The sequence below is a fragment of the Ursus americanus genome, chromosome X (assembly GCF_024610735.1).
Source record: "Ursus americanus isolate L20-20 chromosome X, mUrsAme1.1.p, whole genome shotgun sequence".
NCBI classification, from domain to species: Eukaryota; Metazoa; Chordata; class Mammalia; order Carnivora; family Ursidae; genus Ursus; species Ursus americanus.
In genome coordinates this window covers 12,733,395-12,759,390 of record NC_142164.1, presented here as the reverse complement: position 1 = coordinate 12,759,390, position 25,996 = coordinate 12,733,395, and the positions used below count along the sequence as shown (strand labels likewise).

The 25,996-nt window shown below is 48.1% G+C and overlaps 1 protein-coding gene across 4 annotated transcripts in view; it reads right to left on the bottom strand.

Moving 5' to 3' along the window:
- FGF13 (fibroblast growth factor 13) overlaps positions 1–25,996 on the bottom strand; it is a 489,088-nt gene that overhangs the window by 448,386 nt on the left and 14,706 nt on the right. For 2 of the 4 annotated variants that reach the window (XM_087859452.1, XM_087859456.1), the window contains exon 2: positions 17,633–17,848. In XM_087859452.1, coding sequence (XP_087715578.1) covers positions 17,633–17,681 — 49 coding nt within the window. In that variant the 5' untranslated portion in view covers positions 17,682–17,848. Of the gene's footprint in view, positions 1–17,632; positions 17,849–18,507; positions 18,615–18,976; positions 19,121–25,996 lie in introns of those variants that run through there. The other 2 variants (XM_087859455.1, XM_087859453.1) reach the window with 2 other exon arrangements.

Below are 25,996 nucleotides of genomic sequence, written 5' to 3'. Positions count from 1 at the left end.
TACAACTGACAGAACTGCAAGGCCTCTGACCCTAGCAGCACAACATGACCATGAGCTAGAAGCAGGATTCCACTTCAAATCTGATGAGTTTTATTTACTGAAAAAGATAGTATCCCATGGTTTTGTTCACAGTTGGCATTTGTTTTTTTTTAAATAATAATTTTTTATTATGTTATATCAGTCATTTATAAAACAGTATAATATTGTCAAGTTTCAGATTTTAAACAGTGACTTTCTGTTGTTATATTTGTAGAAATGTGGGTTTTTTGGGTAATCAATAACTTCATTAATTTTTTTACAATAATTTTTTATTATGGTATGCTAGTCACCATACAGTACATTCCTAGTTTTCGATGTAAAGTTCCATGATTCGTTAGTTGCGTATAACACCCAGTGCACCATGCAATACGTGCCCTCCTTACTACCCATCACCGGCCTATCCCAGTCCCCCACCCCCCTCCCCTCTGAAGCCCTCAGTTTGGGAACAGAGTCCATAGTCTCTCGTGGTTCATTCCCCCTTCTGCTTACCCCTCCTTCATTCTTCCCTTCCTTCTCCTACTGATCTCCCTGCTATTGGCATTTAAACATGCACATTATTAACTCACCACTGAGCCTGCTGGAATTCAGTCACTTGCCTCTTCAACTGTCTCCTCCAATCGGGGAACCTACCCGTTAATGCATGGAGAAATGGGGCTTTTGATACACTGGAATCAATGGAAAGTCCACTGAGCCGAGAGTGGCAGAATTCAGCATATGCAAGGGCTGCCCATGGACGACAGTGACTCGCTCCTCTCGAACACTCTACATCCTTTGGTTGGGTAGGTAAGGTGCCCGCTCTGTGTGTACTGCCCCCACTGTCCAGGACACATTCCTGCCTTCTCATCAACTGGCAGACCCTTACCCATCTTCAGGGGCTGCGTTCAGATTCCCACTCCACTACCACCCAGCTAGGTTAGCCCCCTTTCTTATGAGCTTCCCGAGCTCTCCACCGTCCCCACGCCGGGTACTGCTGCCCTGTCTGCTTCTCCCGCCGGCAGCTCCGTGAGAGCAGAACAGGGGCTCTCTCCCTCATCAGTTTCCCGGGGCCTGGCACGGAGCCTGCCACGTGGCTGGTGCTCCCTGAAGGCGTGTGTCTCTAAAGTGTTGTCTCTCACCTGAAATAAACAGATCTGCACACTCTCTGCCCAGCGATGGGAAATAGAACATATTCAACACTGTGAGGGGCCTTAGTAGAAAGCGGAGCCCACTTCGGGAGATTTCTATTTCTGGAAACATACAAAGGTGTTAGGAAGGGTTCAGAAGATGGGAAATCTGTGCCCTGATACAGACCCGGCGCTCACATCACACCTGCACACGCCACCTTCAGGGGCGGCTCAGGGGAGACCACACGGTGACACAGACCAGAGGGGCCTACACAAATCTACACAAATCAAAGCCAAAGTCCAGACTCGGCCATTTCCCCGATTTGATGCCAAGAACTCAGCAAATGTTTCTCCCATTCCCCACAAAGGATTGAGGAAAAAAAAAAAACTTAATTGCCACATATTTAAACCTAATTTGTGCTCCTGAACATAAGCCATGTCTCACACATAAAAGCAGCAGAGAAAACAAATAAAAATGTCAAATTGTTCCAAGACTAACTAGGAAGTTTAAATTTTCCAAATGACAGAATGAGTCAAATTTCTATTCAAAGCAGCATCTATTGCATTTGCTTTGTGGGCCAGGCTCCGTCCTAGGGACTGTGACTCCAGAGCTGAATGACAGCATCAGGAAGTTCACAGGATAGTAGGAGAGACATACAAAGCAAACGGGAAATGGAAAGAAATTGCAAAGGGGACAGGAAGGCAGGATTTGCTCCAAACACAGGGATGAAGGGTCTGGAGGCCACCACAGAGAAACTATATTATTTCTACAAAAAATCACCGGACAAGAAACAATAGACCTAAGAGGACCAAGAAAAGCCCTATTCACTCTTCTCATGGTGCTCCAACTTGCAAGTCACTGGATGAAGACCTCAATTCTCCGGGGCCCTGAGGGTTTGGGCTCTTCCTTCACTATATCGCCGTGTTATTCTGATGACGTAGGACAAAGATTGAGGCGACAAACTGAGTGTGTTAAAACAACTTCTCCTATCAATTGAAAAAATAAAGGATCAACACCCATGTTCACATCAGCATCATTCACAAAACGAAAAGCTGGAAATGACCCAAATGCCCATCAACAGATGAATGGATAAAGAAAACGTGGTGTATACATTTATGACGGTTACTATGGTTTCTCACCTCGACTAGGCTAAGGGATGCCCAGATAGCTGGTAAAACATTATTTCTGGGTGTGTCTACGAGGGTGTTCCTGGAGGAGATTGGCATCTGAGTCAACAGACTGAGTAAAGATGGCCCTCACTAATGTGGGCAGGCATCATCCACCCCATTGAGGTTCCCCACAGACCAAAAAGGTCAGGAGAGGTCAATTTCTCTCTCTTCTTGAGCTGGGATGTGGTCCTCTCCTGCCCTCAGACACCAGAGCTCCAGTTCCTGGGCCTTCGAACTCCGGGACTTACACCAACCCCCTCCCTCAGGCCGTCAGGCCGACTCGGAGTTACACCATCAGCTGCCCTGGCTCTCGTGCTTGCACTGGGGGAGAACATCAGAGCATGGGACTGCTCTCAGCCTCAAAAACCATGCGAGCCAATACCTGTAATAAGTATCCTCTTCTGGGTCGATATCGACGTCGATATCAATATGGATAGGGATGTTCCGTTTCTCTGGAGACGGTAATACAGCACACAACGAAATACTCAGCCTTTAAAAAGGAAAGAAATTCTGACACCTGCTACAACACGGGCGACCCTGGAGGACATTATGTTAAGTGTCATAAGCCAGTCACAGAAAGACAAATACTGTACGATTCCACTCATACGAGGCATCCAGTCAAACTCTTAGAACCACAAAGTAGAACGGTGGCTGCCACGGGCTGGGGGGTAGGGGGGGTAGGGCTGTTGTTTAATGGGTATAGAGCTTCAGTTTTGAAGATGAAAAACTTCCAGAGATAGATTTCACAACAATGTGAATATACTCAACGCCACTGAACCATATGCTTAAAAATGGTTAAGACGGTAAATTTTATGTTACGTGTATTTTACCACAATTAGAAAAGAAAAACTTTGAAAAGGAACATGTTGTAATGATACACGGTACAGGGTTATGAAACTCTAAGAAAAACTGGTTATGGTATACAAAGGCCCCAAATGCTCCACTCATGTAGAAATACTCTACTCCTTCTAATAAAAGATGAATCTTCATTTAATGCATAAATAGGAAAAAATGCAATGCTTTAGTTCTTTCAGTCATGGGTAAGTACAATGAAAGGAGATGAACATACTTTTTGAAAATGCTCTTGCTTTTGTAGGGGGAAAACAATGCAAGCAATCTTATTTAGGTCACAGCAGTTACTGTAAACATCCCAAGGAAAGCTTATTAATAACAGCCACCCACAAAGGACCTGGTTTCAACCATGGAATGCCATGGAGTCGTTGGGAGAGAAATTTAGAGGAGAGAATTTGCCCAGATTTTAAAAATTAGAATGTTAGCATCTTTTTGAGCAAACAGAGCCAGTATTTTAAATTAGGAATTTGGACTAGATGGAGTCTGAAGGGCCTTCTGGCTCTAAATCATAACGATTGATTGCTTACTTGATTAAAAAATCAGGGAAGCATCTCAAACATGCCAATCCTTGATTCTGCTATCAGTAAGGTAAAGGAAGCCACCTGCCTCAGTCTATCAGTGTGGGGACGAGGAAATGCACTAAGCTGGGCCCCTGCCACTAACCTGCTCTACGACCCTGGGCAGGTCACTGCCTCTCCATGGGCCTGATTCCCTCTTCTCCCCAATGGGAAACTTGGATCAAATGGTTTTTATGGTCCCTTCCAACGCTATAATCTCTGATTAAGAACTTGTGAAGCATGGCGGTAAAGGCCATAGAGCAATGTCAGTGTGTAGAATGCCACTGAACCACACGCTTAAAAAATCATTAAAATGGTACATTTCACATTGTCTCTTTTACCACAGTAAAAAAATTAAAACTAAATATGTTATTGGGGGCACCTGGGTGGTAATAGTGGGTTGAGCATCCAACTCTTGGTTTCGGCTCAGGTCATGATCTCACGGGTCGTGGGATAGAGTCCCACATTGGGCTCTGCGCTCAGCACGGAGTCAGCTTGAGATTCTCTCCTCCCTTCTAAAATGAATAAATAAATCGTTTGAAAAAAATAAAGTTTTTCAAAAACCTGGGATGCAAAAACAGCTACTCTGAGCAATAACTTAGAATTATGGGAAACCCAAATGCTTCTACAAGAGGCCCCTAGGCTTGGCTTTTCTCTATTTTTAATCAAGTAATCCTCGATCCCCAAAGAAACATTCACATACACCAGAGACAATGCTATTAAAAGAAAGGCTTTTCATAAAACAGTAACTCCTTTCATTCTGTAACTACCTCCCATTCACCATCTGAGTCCAATCTGCATAGGTAAAGCTTTCGGGAACTGAGCCTCACCCATATTACAATATGGTCAAGAGCCATGCACCCCAGCCAAAATCTCACTCCCAGTAGGGCAACTACTCTCATTTCCTCCACCCATGGAAACTAAGCAACTCCAGTTCTGGCTCAAAAGCAGGGGAACAAGTTTATTATCTTCAGCCAGGTTTTTCAGATCCTAGCGAGATATCCTCTGCACTAAAAATCAATACAAGATTTTCCAAGGTATTCGGTTTTGTCCCTTGTCTGGAGACAATGGCCTCAGAAAAGAGGATGGACTATCTGACTTCCTTTCCTCCCTTTCTGTGCATGCTGCCCTTTAAAGACATGCTCTTTGTTCTGTAAATTCAAAGGTTGCTTTTATGTCCAGTAGGGTGGAGGGAGAAAGCTATGTGTTTTTTAAATGGTGAAATCTGTCAAAGTCCCAAAGGCTCTTGTGATACAAACCAGGTCATTCTATACAGCCTGAACCCCTGATTCCATAGGGGAAATAAAAAACCATTTATAACTCAAAGTAACTAGCAGTAGTAGGTCAATGCACTCGATTGGTCACAAACAAATTAGAGGGATACTGCTTGGGGCCTAGAGGACAAGAAGAGCTTGGGGTTTACCTAGACCTGACCTAACCCTCACACTCCTACCCGCCCCCACCTCTTGCCAGATAGAGACAGGAAAGTGGTACCTGACAAGGGGAGTTCCCTTGCCCACCTGCTCCGGACTGGCAGAAGGATATCTCAAAGTCCCACTCTCACACCCTGGAGCCCACCACATTAAGATCCACTGAGGTTCAAGCCACCAGAATGGTCAGCTATATGAGCCATTCTGAGAGCCCCGCCTCCCCAAGTTCCCAGCCAGCCCTGCCCTCTCTGGAAGGGTCCAGGCTGTGAAAATGTCTCCTTCCTTCATTTCTCCTACAGAGGAGGCAGTGAGAAGAAGAACTGGAGGCGATACTGTGGAGGAGAGAGAAGAGAAGCACACAGGAGAAAGGAGGCTCCCAACCAAACGATCTGCACGTGCAAGCTTAATCAACTCAACCCAGGAGAAAACCGAGGACCCACAGCACACAGCTCATGAACAACGCTGGGCGGAGACCTCAGGGCTCTGACTCAACTTCACAGTTGTGGAGATACTGAGCCCGCTGAGGAGTTGAAAGCTACGGACCCCGCTGACCAGAAAAATGCACCTTTACACCTAATTTCCAGGGGTCCAGTGTTGTCTCCAGGACAATGTTTTCCCAACTCGCCTGATGATAAGAATCACCTAGACACTTGCTGACAATTTAGATTACCAAGCTCTGTTCCTAAAGTTCGGATTCAGCAGGCCAGGAGGAAGAGGGTAGGCTATTTTTCTTCTAGAAAGCCCTATAGGTGATTCTTCAGGCGAGCTTGAGAAACACTGCCCAGAAGCAGTTAAGTCCCTAAACTGGCTGTGCCTTAGACTCAGCTGAGGAGATTTATTTTAAAATATGGATTCCTAAGCCTCTGCTGAACCAAATTCTCATGCTGGGGGGATGTTTGTGGTAGGAAGTAACGCTCACGCCCAGGCAGGTTCAGGAAGGTCGGCCATAGTGGTTGCTGGACTGAAGATGAGTGACCCGTGTCCGGCTCCCTGCAGGCGACCCCCTTGGTAGTCTGGCCCAGCCAGGGTCCCTGTGGCCTTGGTGGGCACCAGGTCATTTACTGACGACCAACATGGAGCAGAGTGCTTGGTGCAACGATAGTTTGGTTCTTCAAAGTAAACTTGCAAAATATCAGCTCCATGAAGGCACAGATGGTTATCTGTTCTGCTCACGGCTGTATTCTCCGAGTCTACAGCGCATGGGAAGTTCAATAAATATTAAGCAAATTAATGGATGAATTAGTAGAACTAAAACCCATTATATTGGACTATGACTGTCAAATGCGTGAATCTACAGATTTGTTTCTATGGCCGACAAGCCTGCTAAAAGGAACCCTCTAACTCAAATAATCAATATGAAAATCACTACTGTTTTAGTAGTGTATTATCAATATCACCATGGACCAAACCTTATGTAGCTGGCAGCGTCTTTGATGTTTTCCATACATTATCTCATTCCACCTTTAAAATAGGCATGTGAGAAAAATGTAACTATCTCCCATTTTGGAGAGGCTTAGAAATATTATTTGCCCAAGATCGCACACCAAGTACAGGAACTTAGATGTGAACCCAAGTCTCTAAAATCCATGCTTTTTACCATGTAGCCACTTTTACATGGAAGATGACCTACTGTAAAGTAGGGATTGTATCCCAAATTAAATTAGCAATATTAAATCCAGATGGAATGTTGCTGTCATTCTAAGGGCTTTTGGTATAGTTTGGAGTTTCAAAGTACAGGAGCGTTTAAAGAAACCGAAGAAGGATGCTGACCGTTGCGGTTAAGTAACACATTTACTGAGCATGCGTTTTGTGAAAAGGGCTCTCGAGGAGGTACAGTCTAGTTGGGGAGCTAAAACATAAGCAGGTGAAAAGTGCATCATGAAATTTATCCACAGTAGCCCATGGGAACTGCCAGAAGCCCAGCGTCAGGAGTAAGCAGCTCCTGCGGGGAGGTGGAAGAGAGGCTTGCTTCCTGGAGGAAGAAGAGGAGAATCATAAAATGTAGAAAGTATAAGTAGAACACTCCAGATCAAGAAATGGTGGGAGCTGGAACAGAAAAGGCAGTTTGAAGACAATTCATGAGCAATATTTTGTTTATATTATTTTTAATTATATGATTAGTATCATTATGTATGTCCACTGTAGAGAAAATAGAAGATACAAATTAAAAAAAAAAAAACTATAAATATTCTATAAGCCAACCACCCAGAGATTCCTTTTGGAGTCTATTCTTGGAGGATTTATTCTAAGTATACTGTGTGTCTATTTATGTAGACATATGCATGTTTGTCTACATGCATTGAATTTTATATTTATAGATCTATACATGCATATATATATCTGTTTATATATGCATATTCACAAATGCACATTTATAAAATACTAACAATGTTTGTGGAGCCGAGTGAAATGGATCTCGAGGTACAGAACAACTGTTCACACCCACAGGCACAAAATCACCATCTCTCCTTCATCACCCCCAAGTCCACAGCCAGAGTGCACATACTAAAAAGGATGGTGTGGAAGATTATTTAGTAACATAGAAAAACATTCAATATGTTGTTGAGTGAAAAGAGCAGGTTATAGTATATACTGCATGATCCCACACATACTCAAAGATGATTACCCATGTATATGCATGTATTCTAAAACTCAGAGAAAAAAAGACTAGAAGGAAAATCTCAACAAATTAACCTAAGAGTGGAACACTTGGGTGGTATCCTCTTATCTACGCTTGTAAGGTTTTCCAAATTGTCCCCGGTCAACATGCATTATTTTGTAATCTGGGGGGGGGGGGGGGAAACGATGCAATGAAACAGAAGCAAGCTAAAAGCGCCCCAGTGAATTCAAATCGGCCCTGAATGTTCTGCTCAAGATGCATCCCAGGGTTCTGAAGAGCTAAAACCGAATTAGCATTGACCATTAGAGAAAGCAACGCTCTGGCATCGGCCAAGCCCAAGCCCGGCCTTCAAGGCTTTGATTGCAATCGGCCTCGCGTGCCTGCCTCTGAGGCGTCGGAGGGGGGGGGGTGTTGCCAGGTGTAGCGCGAGCGAGGACGCCTAGAGGGCTGGAGGGGGCCCCACACCGCGCTCCCTCCGCCCCGCCCGGCTGCCACCATCTTAACGCCGCCTCCCGCCCGCCGCCAAGCTCCCGCGGCCAGATCGGGAGGCCGAGGGCTGCGCCGAGCCCCGAAGCCTCCCCCCTCCCCGCGGCGGCCCGCACCGCGGCTCCCTCTGCAGCGTCCGCACTCCGGCCGGCCGGCCGGGCCGTGGGCATCCGGGCGAGCGGGCAAAGCCGTCCGCTGCCCGTCGGCGCCGCCGCCTGGAAGGAGCTTTGTCATGCCCGGCGCCGAGCAGTGCTTCGCCAAGTTTCACCTTCGGTGACACAACTTTTCCGTGTTTCTTTTTTAGGCAGCCGCCACATCACGAGGCTAATGAGCACACGGAGGTTTGTAATAAACCCGCCTGCCAGAGCCACGGCGACTGACGGACGCTGGTAACCAGAACGTTCAGCGGTCCCGTCCAGTTCCCAGCTAGTAGGAAAACAAATACTCCCTGGACTGACAGCATCGAGGAGCGTCCGGCCCGGTTTCCAGGCGGATGGCTCACATCGTCCTCAGCGCTCTCAAAACCACGCGCAAACCCGAGCTCTTGGAAGTCTTAATGTTCAAAAAACCCCCCAAGGGGAGAGGCAGCCATACACACAGAGAATGAAAGTCAAAGGCAAAATAAGCAGGTCAATTCATAATACTTTCAAAGTCATGCTTGAAAGAAGATTCTGAAAATATCTATAGGCATATTCAAGAACGGCACTCAGCCTGCCTTCTTTAGGTTGTTTACTTCTACTTTTAACAGCAAGCTAAGTATTTTAAGAACTCGATCTGTTTACTAACCCCCGGTTCAAGAGCAGTAGAAATGCTACCTCCATAATTTGGAGGGATTTTTGAGAACTGGGTTTCGTGTTTGTTATTAAACTTACCTATAACCATGCAATACACCCATCACTGTTAATTACAGCAGTTAAACATAGGTTCTGCAGCAGAGAACTACATGATTCCTAACTTTGAGAACTATAATTAATATGCTTGTTCAAGGCTGTGTCTCCATTAACAAGATATATTTTTGGAAATATTATCTAACGGAAGGCAGCAGAAATAGTAAAAATAAATAAATAAATAAAGCTCACACTTTTTTATTTTTCCATTTAAAATGAGTTATATAATAAGTAGTGAAAAGCCTCTTCCACGGAGCTACACTTTAATGGGTGGATTTCTTCACTCAAGTTAATATAGCTATCAAGGGAGAAAATGCAGAAATGAGAATTCTCCACTGAGCCCAATATACCCTAAGGAACCCCATTCAGCTAATGAAACCACTGACATCCCTTGACAAGAAAAGGAGGGAGGAGAAAAGGAGAGAGGGAGCTCTAGAGAGAGAGGGAGAGAGAATGGGGTACGGTTGAGAAAGAGAAGGAAATGAGACAGATGATTCTGATGAGAGGCAGACTGAAAGCATCTGCCATGTAATAGGGGGAAAAATAAACAATTGGGAGTTTTACCCAGCAGTGAATTTAGAAGAAGTGTAATCTTTAGAACACAGGTGAAACAAATTCCCAGACACAGTTCTGGAGAAAAGCACCATTATTTTCAAACTGACAGATGCTTAAACCTTACAAGTCACAGTCATGGCCAATTGAGGGAAGATACACAACGAAAAGTAAAAAGTCAGAAATGTCCAAGGCCAAAGGGAAAGGAAGGGCAAACGTAAGATAGGACTGAGTTTCTTTCACTTCCGTGCACCCAGGCCCAGCACAGTGCCCGGCTGGGAAGAGCCACTCAAATGTTCAGAGATTCATTCAGCTGCACGAGGACCATAGCCCTGGAGCAGTCATGCATGATGCACAGGCACACGCTTCCTAACCATGTCCACACTGGCAAACAGGAAATAATTTTGTCTTTGTGCAAACCGAGATTAGATAAAGAATCCCCTGTGTTGCCTTGGGAGCCACAATGACACAGTGGTTAAGAAGTGGATTTGAGGGGCACCTGGGTGGCTCAGGTGGTTAAGTGTCTGACTTGATTTTGGCTCAGGTCATTCATAATCTCAGGCTCCTTGCTGGGCGTGGAGGCTGCTTAAGAATCTCTCTCCCTCTGCCCCGCCCCCCCTAAAAAAAGAGGTGGATTTGAAATCAATCAAAGTTGGCTCAAACCCTCACTCCACCGTCTTGCTAGGTGAGTGACCTCAGACTGGCCTTAGTCTCTGAGACTCCGTTTTTTCATCTGTCAAATGGGAATAATAAGAGTATGTATATCTATCCTTGATAGACTGTTAGGAGGATTTCAGGTGATAGTTCATGTCAAATCCCTTAATGCTTAGAAAAAACTATTAAGACCCTAACCAAAATTACTTCTTCAACCAACCTAGATGCCAGAAAGTCAACCAGACATTACTTCCTTTGGGTTCAAGTTCGGCCTCCGGCAATTCTTAGTTAAAATGTAAATATCCCCAGGCATCTATCAGATTAAACCAAAGTGAAAGGGTGCAGAGCCACTGCTTAAAACACAGCTTTCCGATATGACAACAAACTGGAAATGAACATAGCACAGGACCAACGAGTTTTGGTACACGCATTCCACAATCATGCATTAATCACAACAATGCCTATCACTGTGCTAGGTGACCCACTAGCTACGTGACCTCAGAACACTCCATTCCATCTGTAAGCTTCAATTTTCTCATCTCTAAAGCCCGTAAACACTAATCACTACTTTATTTGGCTGTCAGGAAGGTTAAATGAAATATATGTAAAAATAATATATGCCTACTAAATAAGTACTCAATAATTTAGAAGCTACTATACTAATGATAACTATGATTATTCTCGTTGTTATTAAATGATGATCAAACATACCTCTGCTTAAAGGAATTCCTTACCTTGCCGAGAACATTCAACAAATACTCCTTATGGTCCTACCAAGTACAACAGCCTGTTGAGTGCCCTAGCGTGTGTGTGTGTGTCTGTGTGTGTGTCTGTGTGTGTGTGTGTGTGTAAGGGGGGGGCTCCCCAAGAAACCAGAGAAAGGGTGTTAAGAAAGGAAGCTTCCTGAAAGGAGAGGTGACTAGGTGTCACAAATGAAGGCTACGTATCGCATAATTCCATTGATATTAAATTCAATAATAGGCAAAACTAAAATATGATGACAAAAATCAAAACAGAACTGCCTCTGAAGAGGCAATGACAAGAAAGGAACATGAGAGAACTCCCTGGGGTGATGAAAATATTCTATAACTTGATTTTGATACTGATTACATGGGTGTAAACATTTGTCAAAATTAATCAAGACGCACACTTAAGATTTGTGTAAGTTACTGTGTATAATCTTCAATTACACAAAAGGAAATTGGGTTTCTATTATTTTTTTTAATTAACTATTTTCGGGGTGCCTGGGTGGCTCAGTCGGTGAAGTTCTGCCTTCGGCTCAGGTCGTGACCCCAGGGTCCTGGGATCGAGCAGCAAGGAGACTGCTTCTCCCTCTCCCCCTTGCTGCTCACTCCCCCACCCCCCACTTGTGCTCTCTCAAATAAATAAATAAATAAAATCTTTCAAAGAATTAACTATTTTCTAATTTGGCCTCTGATCAGGCCTGCCTTTCACCAGAAGATTTTTCTTTCTTCCTTCCCAGGCCCTCCTGACAGGATCCAGAAAGAACAGAAATGTACACTTGAGAATTCCTTTAGGCCAAAGAGTGACTGTCCAAACCGAACTGAGGTCTCTGCAAAAGGGTGAGAGCAGGCAGGCCAAGCAAGCAACCCAGCTCATTCCAGCCCTACTGCACCTCCCAGAATATCAACCCACCCAAACCTTACACCAACTGAAGCCAAGGGTGCTGCCAGAGTTTCAAAGAATCAACAAGGACACCTACTACCCTCTGCCCCTTGCCCTTGGAGAAGGTCATTAACCAGTGATGCTGAGACCATTTCCATCTGAAAATCAATGCTAAAAGTACTTTCAAAGGACAGAGGCATGAATAGGGCACTGAGGACTGCCTTTACTTATAGTAATCTCAACACACAGTAATTGTAATTTGAGCTTCCGGTCTCTCGCAAACCCAGATTCTTAATAAACTAGACCCCATTTCCACCGTACCCCAAGAACCAAGAATTTATCTCTCTTCTCATATGAAACTCCCATTTTCAGGGTTAATACCCTGGAAAACACTGCTTTAGAGAAAAAATAAATGGCCTCCAATTCAAGGAGAAATTAGACCTGCAGACTGGAGTAGTGGTCGTAATGATCACTATATACTATTTCACCTGCTCCAGGAAATGAATGCATTTACCCAGAAATCCACATCCCTAATGAATGTTTCATCATGATATGGCATTCACCAAAGTGACAAAAATGCCACAGGAAAAAAATGTCAGAAATCTGATTCAAGTGAGTTTGTCGAACCAGTATGTCACAAACATGTAAGCTACATTTCGAGTTGGTGAGGATTAGGATGAATCCTGTTTCCCAGGACAATGAACCTGAAGTCCACACCTCAGCCCATGCTGCGAAATCCCGAGGCTCATGTTTCTTCTGGAAAGGCAAACAGAAATTGATGACTGCAGAAATGACTTAGGCGGACATTTGTCTTCTCTACTAAATGCTAAAACCGTAGTATGTGCCTAATCCTTACATTTCAAAGAGCGTGTTAAGCTTGGCAAGGTAAGAGACATGTGGGATCCCCTCCACCCGCAGTATTTTAATTCATGGGGATTTTTCTCCTTGAATTGCTTAATCGTGGCAATTATTTCCTATTCCTTTCAAATTTCTCAACTCCAAAAATATAAGCCATAATGAAGCAGACACTAGAAAGCCTTTTTATTGGATATATTTGAAGAGCTGCAGCACATTCTGGTTGTTCTGTGTTGATTGTAATTCCCAGAATGAGGAGTTGATTTGAACATAAAACAGCACAGCTGCAAAGAGACCTGGAATGTTAACAGTTTCCTCTCCCCACTCACTGCCTCACAACTCGGCCCTCCAGCTTACCACCCCAACCCTGATCCCCATTCCCTCCCCATTCCGATCCTGTTTTCAGGGCCACCACACATTTCCCTGCCCTAGGCGTGGACTTCAGCCCTTTCCCCCTTCACCCCACAGCTGACTTTCTGCTTCTCGCCCTGGCCCCAAGCCCAAGTCCATTCCCACTCCAACCTCCGCGGATGCGCCCGAAGCCCCTTTAACGATTTGAACTCTACCAGAAAGAGACTCTGAGGAAGGAACACTCAGTAAGAAGATACAGCACCCCAACCCACGTCCCAACGTGCTCCTCCTTCTTCCTTCAGCCTCTGCCAATAAGGAAGCTGCACACTGCTAGAAATCATAATGAAGAGGACTGGGGGGCACTGTGGACTCCTCTTCTGCACCTATCCCCCAGAACAGACCGACATTTCTGCTTCACGATCTCTCTGGCCACACACCCTCACCGAGGCAGTGATCACTGTCCTCAGCATAGAAGAAAACACGGGGTTTATGACACCATAAAACCACTGGTCCACGATGATTTATCCACAAGGTGAAAAAACAAGTCCCTACATGAGTAATAGGTAGATTATGATTGTTAGATTTTAGTAAGAAGTCACCAACGTCATGATTTCTTGTGGGTAAAATACCTCTAAACACCTGCTTTGCCTGGCCCAAATCCGAGAAAGCCACTTGACGGGAGCTATTACAGTCATCCACCAAGACCAAGATGATCTTTTGGAATGGCATTCGGGGTTCAATACTTGATATCCTGGCTGCCTGACCACAATGCCCTGTCCTTAGGTATGGGTTAGAGAGGCTATTGGGAACGGCCAGGAAGGCAGCAGAAAATGAGCCGGACCCATAAATGCATGCTGGCACCACAAGCCATTACAGCAACAGCTGTGCAAGTGGATGGCTTCTTGGACTATGTGTGGCATCGTCCTCCATCACCAGCAGCCAGCGGAAGGCCAGCCTGATGCTATTACGGACCGTCTCACCAAGAGAACCCACAGCCCATGTCACAGGGCCCTGAAACTTGCCTGGCCGAGATGGCTCTCCATAAGCCCAACAGGAAAAGGTGGTTGAAAACACACACCCAACTCCAAACAGGTATCTACAAGCCAAATGGCAGGTTTGACATCGAGACCTGGCTAGCACTTTTACTCAATCCAGGGATGATTTGGTTGTATCTGGAGCAGGCTACACGTTCTCCGAATGTCACATAACACAGTTGCAGTAAACCAGATGCAGCCTTAACGGAGTGTTTTTCCAACAGAGAATTGCCCAGAAGATTCTATGTGACAACGTAGAGAAGAGGGAGTCTAAATCTAAGCGAGTATCGACTTGAACAAACAAATGTTACGCTTTCTTTTTCCCTGAAATGGAAATAGGTCCTCCTGTTCAGAAGCTGAGTGCTGCTAACTATATACGCATCTGCCAAACTAAAAGTTTATGTAAAGCCCAAAGAAATGCACAAAAGCTGATTTGCTACACAAGAGGTCATTTTCAGTTTCAAATGAATCCAGACCCCCCCCCCCAAGAGGACAGAGTATCTCATCGGGCTACGTTATTGAAAAGATTATCAAAAAGATCATTGCCCATCACTGAGACTGGTCTCAACCTCAATGAGTTGAAGAAAACGTCATTTAAAGACAATCGGCAATTTGTGTGTCTGAAAGCCATATTTTCATTCACCAGCACGAAATAACTTACTGATTACCTACTACGCGTTCTTTAAAAACTCTAGAAACACTACACTCTATTATAATAACCTTTCAGGCTGTGGGCATGAACCCCAGATGATGGGGTGGGAGGCGGCATTTAAATGAACAGTAGGCTCTGAAAACAGATTATGAAATTCATTCAAATAATTGACTTGATTCAATCATTGTCACACTGTTGTTCAAAATCAAATGTGTGTATATTCAAAGTATCTATTAAATTTTCAATCCTGTATCTTGCCATGTTGCAAAGTGTGCTCATGAGTCCCTTAAACATAAAAAAAAATTCAAAAAATGACCCATACATAGGAAATTTGTAAAATAACCAAACCTCTTCATGAATATGGTCAGAAAACTTTATTGGTTAAAATAGAAATAGACCTGAGATCTTTCATCTCTAACATAAGTAGTCTTTAAAATTTGGTCACATAGGCTTTTAAAATACTTGAAAGGAGAAAAAGCTAACTATTACGCATTGACTATTTTCAAATGCTCTAAATTCAACAGCCAACAGAGGCAGAAATGGAACTCCCGCTCTCGGCAGCCATAAGATTCCCATCTCCTGGGGAAAGTAAACTCCCTTCTTAAAAGTTGTCTTATAAAATTACTTTAATTTCTCCTAATTACAACCATAATTCCAAATGCTAATTACATAATTCCTACAGAGAGGTATTCGGTTTCAAATGTGGTGAGTCAACACGAGAAAATGTTATGACATACGCCTAGTAAAAATTTTTATTATTGAGTTACAGAAACCTGTCCTAATGTTTCCAGACTTGTTACTCCATTCTGGCCAATTGCAAATTATATTCCTAAAACAGTAACTCACTTTCCATGAATGAATTTGGATTTAGGGCCCTCCCAAAGGTAGCCTGAAATAAACCTTAGGTAACCACCTGCTGGAAATCAGGAACCAAAGTTCCAGAAACAAACCTGGAGTACTCCCAGATTCAGAAGGGGAATCACTGGCCTTGATCAGTCTGGTGCTACAATCTCCCGCTGCATTACCTCTCTGGGCCCTCATGGCAAAACAAAACCTTTTAATGAATCTGAAGTCATTTTTTCTTAAACGTATGAATGCCTGCTTAAGACAAACTACGATTAGGAAAGCTCTGGAAATGCACACCCAGAGTTCTATTTTCTAAGTGACTGTTTTCAATTCATCTGCGCACCTCAAACAGCCAGCACCTTTGAGTGGGTCAGAAGGGGCTGACCCTAGCCTTGAGCCAGGCCGGTGGCAACACTGACCCTTAGGACGATAGATCTATACCCCCCCCCCAAACTTGCGGGCCTTTCCTCAATGCTTTGCCTAATTGGAAGAGATCGACTCCATTTAGAAACAAGGATAAAGGCCCTGAGCTGAAGACTTTGACAACTTTCAGCGGGGGAGGGCTGGTGCTGCCCTAGAATCTCCCAGGGAAAGAAAGCTCTGAGATGGGGAGAGGCGAGAAGGAGGAGATGAGAAAAAGGAATAGGGACAGGAGTGGGAGGGAAGGGGGCCCCAGGGTGCAGGGAGGAATTAGGGCCCCATGAACGAAAGCTGGGGCACCCTCCCTGCAGCCCCACTTCTGCAGCGTGGATTCAGTGGGTCGCTGCGGTTCAGAGCGCCTGGAGCCCTCAGAACGGGTCCAGCCCACTCCAGCGTCTGCTCTGTAGCCATTCCGGACACTTGCATCTAAGGCACCTGCCTTTCCCAACTGCTCTTACCACACCCCTCTCTGCGCCTCTCCCTGCACCCAGCTCTCCCAAGGATGCTTGTCTCCAGTTTACATTCTGGAGCTAAGCTGGGTCCATAGCAAGGCAAAGGCTAGTGCTGGCGGGGGTCTGGAGGACCCCCCCTTTCCTTCTTCTGAGTTCTCCCTGGTGTGAGCCCTGCTCTGCTGCGCCTCCCCAGCCCGCCTGTGGGAGGCCCCAGGCCAAGATGCACACTCCGGGGGACCAGCGGCTAGGCGCCCCGGGCCAGGTGGCTGAACCCCAGAGAGCAGAGGGAGGGGACTCTCCCCTCCCGCGGAAGCCCGCTACCGCTGGGCACTAGTGGCAAGGGGACAACAGCCTTTGTTCTCCCGGGGCTTGGCGAGGCTGCGCTGCCGAGGCGCAGCGCGGGCGGCGCCGGGGCACCGGGATTGCTCACTTTTGCACGCGGTGTGTCGAAGGTTGCAAGCTCCTGCCTTCCGGGGAGGGGGTAGAGAGTTGGGGAGTAGGGGGTGTGAGGGGGAAAGGAGCGTAGGGGGAGGGGTTTTGCGTCTCGGCCAGGCTCTTTGTTTGCATTGGGGGCGGGGAGAGGGGGTTGAAGGTGGATTCCAGCTTGGGTTTCTGAGAGTGGGGCAGATTCCTGAGTATGTCACCATGTTGCACCCGCGCAGCACACATATGCACACTCGCGCACACGCACACACATGCACTCACACAGAGAGGCGGCCGGCCGGTAGCAGGCAGCGCTGTTCCCGGCGCTCCCGGCTGCAGCAGCTCCGGTCGCCCGCAGCGCCACCACGGTGCGTCCAGAGGGGGAGTGGAAGAGGCTGGAGGCACTCGCGGGGCGACAATTCCACGAGGAAGGAGGGAAAGTGGTGCAACCCCAGGCCCCGGAGCGGCCCGACCCCCCCTTTCTCGCCCGGGGTCGCAGAGGTCACGGGCAGCTTAGGCTCGGGCAGGGAGGCAGGGAGCCGCCAAAGGGCGGCGCGCACGCGAGGGGGCGAGGGAAACCAAGGGAAGGGAAGCCGGCGGACCGGGCGGGCAGGCGGGCTTACCCTTAGAAGCATCTTTCTCCTCTTTGGGCTTGGTCACCTTTCCACTCATAGATCCCAGCTTGCTTGACAAGGGTCGCCCAGGAGACGTAAGTCCTCGCCGAGCGGGCCGGACTTCGGAGAGTGCTTAGGGCGGCAAGTCGCGACCGCGAGCTCCCCTCGGTGTGGCTCAGCGCGGAATCCGCTTTTCCCCACCGCTGCCGCCGCCGCCGCCGCTGCCTACGAGAGTGGGGAGGAAAGGAGAGGGGTGAAGGAGGAGCCGCCGCCGCCGCCGCCGCCGCGAGCCCGAGCGGCCGGCCGCGGGAGGAGCCGCTCGCCTTGCTCAAGAAGTGAAGAGACAAAGCGGCGCGGCGCTCCCTCCGCGCCCCGCGCCCGCCGCTCCTGCCGGCCCGCCCGCCCGCCCAGGGCCGCGCTCGCCACCCCCGGGGCCGCCGAGAGGTGCGGCCGGGGCTCCCGGCTCCGCCGCCGGCCTCCCCAGGCGCCGCGCGGGCCGCTCGCCGGGCTGGCGCGGGCCGCGCGGGGAATTGCCTGGGTGGGCTGCCCGCGCGCCAGCGGGCTGCTTTCCCCCGCCTCTCTCAATCCGCTGCGGGCCGCCAACTCAATCAAAATAAAAACCCGAGGAAGGTTGAAAAAAAATCAAAACAAAGACGAAAATATTCACTTAAAAATAACGAGCCTCCCCGAAAGGGAAATGTTTGAACATGTGATGAGCAACGTGTGAGCCTGTTACACCGCAGAGCCGCGCAGCTCCTCGCCCGCGGAGAATCGAGAGGGGAGGGTCGCCTTTCTTTCTAATCAATTTTCAGGGTGCCATTATTTTGCCGAAAGGGGGGCCCGAGTGGCTCGCGGGCGGAGGAGCGGGAACCGATGGCCCTTACCTGCTCTCTCCCTACACCCACAACCCCTCGAAGCTCGCCCGCTCCCTCGCTCGCGCTCTCCTTCCCAAGAACTCTCCGGTCCCAGAGAGCCGCGAATTCAGCCCGCGGCGCATTCTATATAAACGGCAAGGTGTGGGCACGCGGGGGGCGGGGGCCGGCGAGGGCGGGGCCCGCACGGAGCCGCCTGCCGGCTGTAGTAAAAGGAGAGCTCGGCAGGGGCGCGCCGACGTCAGCCTCCGGTTGGCAAAACCCCGGCGAGCCCAGCGGAGAGCGGGCAAGCGTAGCGGTCGGGCGTCCCCCGGCCCCTCCTGGGCAGGCAGGGCCGGCTGGTGCCGCCGGAGCGGGCTCGCACCGTCGGCCGCCGAGATCGAAGCCCATCGCGCCCCCCACCCCGTCCCGGTTAGCCCCTCTGCTCCCAGCACCTGCCGTCCCCGCAGTGCTGCCCGGGCCCGCGCTCGTCGTCACCTACACTTTGGGGACTCCGCTGTTGGCAAATGCCTGCACCGAACGCTGGAATCTCAGTCCGGGAAGTCGGCTACTCCTCGCCTCCGGCCCGCTGCCCAAGTTGAGACAGCCGGGCTCTCCGGTCAGGGAGAAGGGCGCGCTGGGATCTGGGTGTCACTAGGACAGAGTGAAACTGACCGCGGCGGCTGCCACCTCCCACCCCCACTCCCTCACGCAGGCCCCTCCTCCTAGGGCTGATCGCTCTGGTTGGCAAACTGGGCGCGAAGAGTGCCCACCATCCGGGATAGCCAACCCCAAGCAAACGGAGTGAGGTGGCACTGGGGGCGAGCGCTGGAGAGGGATAAGTGGGATCGGCATGTCGCCTGGGACACGCTAGTGACAAAACACAGGGAAGGTCCCTGGAGATTTGAACTACAAGGAAACCTGCTCGAAAATTGTACAAGGGGCGACTGGGGAGGGAGAAAGGGCCAAGGAAAGGGAAGGTGGCGGTGCGGGGGAACAGGAGAGTCAGGAATCAGCCCTGGGGCGATCTGGGAAACCCTTTCCTCGGTGGCCCCTTTTTGGGCGCGCGAATACCCGGAAGCTCGGCACAGGGTCGAGGGGCTGGGGTGGCCTGGCCGCTAACATGACTTGGTCCTCAGAGCCGTCCATTAATCAGACCAGAGGCTCCAGCCTGGCGGTGGAGACTCGGCAGCGACTCCCACGCAGAAAATCCGTTTCCCCTCGTCCCACCCAACTCCACCAGCTCCTTAATTCAGTTTCGTTAATGGCATTAAACGAGGCAAAGAAATTATATAGATGGATTAGTCCCACTGAATCCCAGGCAGTAACTCAATTACAAGAGCCTGCTGTGGCTTTCAAGACCAAGGAGAGTGGGCTGCCTCCCAAGCCAGCTCGGGTCTAAAGGTCAGCAACCCTCTAAACTCAATTTGCAGCCTCCGTCCTCGGGCTGGGAGGATCTTCAGGTCTGTTTTTCCTGTAAATTATATCTAATAATCGGGAGGCTGATGACACAATGTGATTACCCAACCCAAGGTTAGACCATTAATTAATACCAGTACTTTGGGAAAGAAGGAATTTCTCTTCAAATGACCGGAGATCAAAGGGGGTGGAGACTCGGGTGAGTTTAGAGGAAAGGTCGAGGGGAAGATGGTAGCGTCCTTAGATAGTGAACACCCCAATAGGCAGTTACCTTGGATTTAGTGCCTACCTTCCACCAAGCAGCACACTAAAATCTTTACATCATTACCTTATTTCATCTTTACAACGGCCCTTGGAAGTGTTGGTACCGTTATTTCCATTTTACAAGTGAGAAAACTGAGGCTCAGAGAGGTTAAGTAAGTTGCCTGGGGGTCACACAGCTGGTAAGTGATGAAGCCTGGACAAAAAAAACCCTAGGAGCGCCAGGATAGGAAACGAGGTGAGTCTGTCATTTTAGACAGTGCTCTTCTATTAGACCACATGGTCTCTCAACTTTCCCATCAGCCTCTTGAAATGTGGGGAGGACACATTTTTACTGGATCTGCCAGTCCTAAACCCCTAAAACTTGTCAAACTCCCTTAACTCAGCACATTCAAACACACATGCATCTGTGTACATACACACACACACACACACACACAAGAGGACGTGGACACAGAACATTTTCTTTGTCCACATACCCCCAGTAAGTGACAAGACCTACTTTTGGGAAAAGGGTCAGTCTCTGTCTTGGGAAATAATAAGCATGATACTTATGTCTATCCCGAGTATCTCAGCTTTCCTGCCACATTACGATTTCCACGTTTCCAGGAAAGTTCTCAGCACAGATAAGACTTCCCCCTTCCCCTCCAAACGCTATTACCAATGGCCCTCCGGCAAAAGTAACTTTCCTGGAAGCCAGATATCACCCTGTTCTTGAAGAACACTAGCTCGTTAACATATGAGTAAATCTGGGTTAGTTAATATGAAATGATTCAGACGAGCTGAGATGTCTGTTTGGGAGTATTAGTGGAACCTGTCTACCCCTGAACACAAATAGGTAAAGTGTTTCTTTCACCATAAACCACCCTGCAAAAGAGATGATCAGAAGATAAAAAAAAAAAAAAAGACACCGTAGGCAAGAACAATATAGTGATGTGTGTCTATACGAGAACCAATGAGTGACATCCTAGGTGTGTGCACTGATGTCAGAGACCAAGGATTATGAAATACCAGGATAAGCGATCTCACCTACACAAAGCTGACGACCCTACTAGGGAGGTCATGGGCAGCCTCTTTTGTAGAAACCAAGGGGCTTTCCCCTTTCCAAAGCCGTGTTTAGTATGAACAGAATGTTGTTGGCACTGGCTTGGAAAAAGGCATGCGCCAGTGCCCCCAAGCTACCTGGTAACGTGGGATGGTCAGCCGGAAGGATCTGCCATCTGTGTGAGGGCGTTCAGGAGGTAGTCTTTTCCCCATGACCAAATGGACTAGTCTTGAAGCATCTCAGGGAAGCCCTGGCTTAGTCTGTAGCACTTCCTCTTCCCCACCCAGATCCTTCTGCCCCTTCCCACCGGGGTAGAAGTGCCTTCACTTTCCAGCCTCGGAACTGACACGACCTGATCCCTTCACTTCTGCCTGGTCACTATGGTAACATGGTCCTGTCCATCCTGTCTCTGCCCATTCTACGAGAGAGTGCTCCACGTACCCGATAAAACATGGGGCACGGGGGTTATCTGGTGTAGTTGAGTGACTTGGTCCTGGAATTAAAGCAATACACTAAAGCAAAATTCCGCATTGAGCACACTTCTACAGAAGCCTGGGTGTTTTCCAGAATAAGGGGCAGAGGCTTGAGTCTTTGAAAGGAAAGTGGAAAAAGTCCTGCGAGCTTCGTTCTCCTGGCCCTGTCATCTTTCTGGGGTCTGTTTCCTGCCAGCCTCTGGGTTCCAGGTTTGCTCATCCCCCTGCAGCTCTGAGCAATGTTTCTGGGCAAGATGCCACATGCTTCCATTGTCTGTGCTGGAGGGTAAGGTTGGGGTGAGTCGGGGCACGGAGGACAGATACACTTCGGGCTCTTTTCCTGGCAGGTTTGGCCCGGCTGAGTGTAAAGCCATCGTCATCAGGCACCACCAAATTAGATGCTTTAGTGACAAGACTGCTTCTCACTGGACCAAATGTGTTATTCATTTGCAAAAACACTTCACAGCAGAAAGCTGGTTCAAAAGGAGGCAGCCTGGCCAAAGCAACACTTGCAGCCAGGGGACTTGAGATAAAGAAAGGCCCACTGGGCATGGATCTAGGAGCTGGAAGTCACTTTCATTTTTTTAAGCTCCCATCTTAGCCATTTGAACTCTGAAAGGCATTCATTTCTGATTCAAACGCTACAGTGTTCATCTCCAGCACCATTTAAGACTGCTTTCCCTCGGAATCTTGAGTTATGGATTTCTCTGTCGAAAGAATTAGGTAAGATCATCTCCAAAGATGGTCACTGTGGCAGTTTTAAAACACGGCCACTGGGCACTCTGACCTCTCCCCTTGATCCTGGGCAGGCTTGTAACTGCTTCAATCTATAGCGTATGGCAGCCATGATGCTCTATTATGCTTAGGCTAGTTTAGAAAGGGCCATGCAGCTTCTGCCTGGCCCTCATGGGACGTCTCCTCTGGGGAAAGCCAGTCAGCCGCATGCATGAAATCTGCCTACTGTGAGATAGCCATGCTGGAGAGTTCACCTCTAGGCTCTTCGGCTGACACCGCTAGCTGGGCTCCCAACCGACAGCCAGCATTGATTGCCGGCCAAACGAGAGACCCGTCTTGGGGGTCCAGCCCAAACCACCACATGACGGCAGCCCCAGCTGACATCTGAGAACCGTTCAGGGGAGCCCTTCTCAAATCCCTAGCCCGTAACATCCTGAGCAAAATTAAATGGATGTTTTCAGCTGCTAAGTTTTAGGGTAATAAGCTATGTGGAAATAGTTAAGTAGAAGAGTGACCAACAATTTCTCCTAATCCCATAGGCATATGCCACTCCGCTCTCTAGAGGTAAAGTCTCCTTGAACCCAGGCTGGTCTCATGGCTTGTTCTTACCAATAGAATGTGGCCGAAGTGATGCTGTGCCAGTTCCAGGCCTAGCTTTTATGGGATCTGGCAGCATCCCTTTATCCCTGGGGGGAGCCAGATACCACAGAAGAAGGCAGACACTCTGAGACGTATGTAGAGAGGAAGACGAAGCTGGCTATATGGAGAGGCCACGTGAAGGACATTTGAGGAACCCAGCTAATGGCAAGAACAGAACTCCAGACATAGGACCCCAGTCAAGCCATCCCGGGCAGTTTCCAGCCTTCTGCAGAGCAAGGCCCCAGACTTCATGGAGCGAAAAGCCAGACTTGCAGCACCCTGTCCAAATTCCCGACCCACAGATTTATGTGCAAACTTGTTGTTTTAAGCCAGTCCGTTTTGGGGTAAATTGTTACACACAGCAAGAGATGACTGTTATGTGAGTCCTAGAACCATTTTGGAACCCACTTGTCTAAGTTCCTTGGCCTTCTTACAGACCAGAATGGGTTTTTAGACTAGGTGCCAGGTATAAGACAGAGCAATGTCAATGATTTATCCAAAAACAGCTTAATACGAAGACCTTTCCAAACTACATAAATGCGATTTTGTGCCTCTCTTGAAATTGAATATTTGGAACATTATAATGTGATGTTGGGATGCCGGACAAGAATGGACATCTTGAGGGACGCCTGGCTGTCTCAGTCAGAAGAGCATGTGACATTCGATCTCAGGGTTGTGAGTTCAAGCCCCAAAGTGGATGTCGAGACTACTAAAAAAAAGTAAACACTGAGAGAGAGAGAATGAACATCTTCAAACGCTTTATCAGTTTCTTGTCCAGTGAAGAAGGAAACAATGAGCTACAGCTAGTTCAAGGATTCAGTCTCGCTCCCAAACAAGGACCATCGCTGGGCAGCACTGGTTTCCCACCCAGAATCCCTATCATGCAACAGCATTCAAGAATCTCCTCTGCCAAGAGGAATCGATAATCAAAGGTGGCCTTTTCCTCACAGCAAGATCCTGTTTTTCTCGACATCAGAAACAGAGGACCTAGCCATCGTCTCTCCCAGTAAATAACACACAAAAGCCTTTGGCCCAGGTCAGTTTCCAGAAGATTTTCATATCCTGCTCTTGCCTCCCTTCTAGTGGTGACAGTGACGGTGCCAGTGGAAAAGATCTCAGACAGAACAATCGTATTTGTTGAAAACTCCTTGGATACGGCAGGAAATGCTTGGTACGCTTTGATTTGCCTGTACCTAGAATCCTTGAGATTGTATGTTCCTGGATGACAAGGACTGGGTTAAACTCTGCTCAAACTAACTGTCCGCCATGCCCACCCCATGGTTACATAGCACAGGGCACATCATCATAACATCATTTATTCAATATACTGGGTTGCTTGCTCTATAGTAATATTTATCCAAATTACACAACTTTATGTATTCAAGGCAACCCCGAATTAGTGGGTATGATTATCTCCATTTTCCAGATGAGGAAACAAGCTCAGAGAGGTGAAGATTGCAGGAAAAAGGTACACACAGGATTGAGACTCAAGTAGCACCTTCTGCTTCCAAAGTCCCCCCTCTCTGCACTACAGGACACCGTATATTTTGTAAATGTTATGGAATAATTAGTGCCTCTAAAACTTCTCCAAACATAAAGCCAAGCATTACAGCCAGAGCAGAGATCTCACTCAGGGCTTATTGGGCTTTCACTCACTTTCTATCAACACCTGCCCCGCCGTGCAGGCTTGCTGCCCAGCTGTGAGCAGTGTGGTCGGTGAGACGCCTCAAGGGGTCAGCTCCTTCAGAATCTTCCTCAGCTGCAGAATCCTGACCTCACCTGAGGTCACGCCCTTCCTGCGGCAGGCCACATCCAGTGACTGAGAGAGGCCTGGCCATTTGGGATCAGCACAAGTTCTCTGACAGACAGTACTCACTCCAGAGCTCCCTGTTTGCCTGGCCAAGGCATTGTTGGGCCTGCTCTGCAGTTCAACTTGACCCCCTACCCAATCCCGCCTCCTCCCCCTCCCTTTCACACCCACGGGTGCCTACTGAATATTTTCCATCACAAACTTCATCTCCGTTCAGCGATCCCAGCCTGTGATTCGACTCTTTTTTCTCTCCAACCTTGTCTTTTCACCCAGACTTTTGACAAAGAGACATTCGAGCATCTTCCTCTTCCTCTACCAGTGTAAGTGATCTCCGCTGTGTTCCTAGTGCATTTGCCTCCGACTTCCGTCTTCTTGGGAAGTTGCCTGGAGCCTTCGTCGGAGCTCCAGGGTTTGGGGCTTGGCTTTCTACCTCCCCACAGAGCACTGATCCCCAGCTGGTAGTGTAAATAGCTGTTACTTTTTAAGGAAAAAAGGAGCAACTTGCAGATGGTTAAGAAATACCAAGCTGGGTTTCTAACGATCAGACACTTGTACCTGCACTTCCCTTCCTTTGGAAGTATGTGTAAGTCAGCTGGTGTGATTTGACCCGGCACAGAACGGACAGGTTCTTCCCTAAGGGACTCCCCTACTCAGTTTCCCACTTCTGGAATTCTTTACGTCCCCGCATTCCACTCCTACCGGCGCAGCCTTCCGCGTCATTTCCCTTGTCATGTTCTCAACCCCTCTCCCACGGCCAGGGCCTGGCACGACTGTTCCCTGTTACTTTCCCCCCATAAAGCCTCCCTCCTCCCTACATCACTCAGCCTGCAAGTGTTTGCTACTGTGCACTTCCGGAGAGAGCATCTCAGATCAGTGATAGGAGATTTGCCCCACTGCCACCAGGCCAGGGAAAGAGGAGCCCCTTCCAGGGTCCCCGCACCAGACTAATGACCAAAAACAGAGGAGGCGACTAATAGACGGTGCTTTACATAAACTGGCATTTCATCCTTGTACCTGTCTCCAAAGCTCGATATTATCACCCCTTATTTACAAATAATGAAAATAACTGAGATGAAGCCCCAATAGTTCATTTTTGCTTTTGTTTCCCTTGCCTTTGGAGACGTGTCTAACATGGGCACT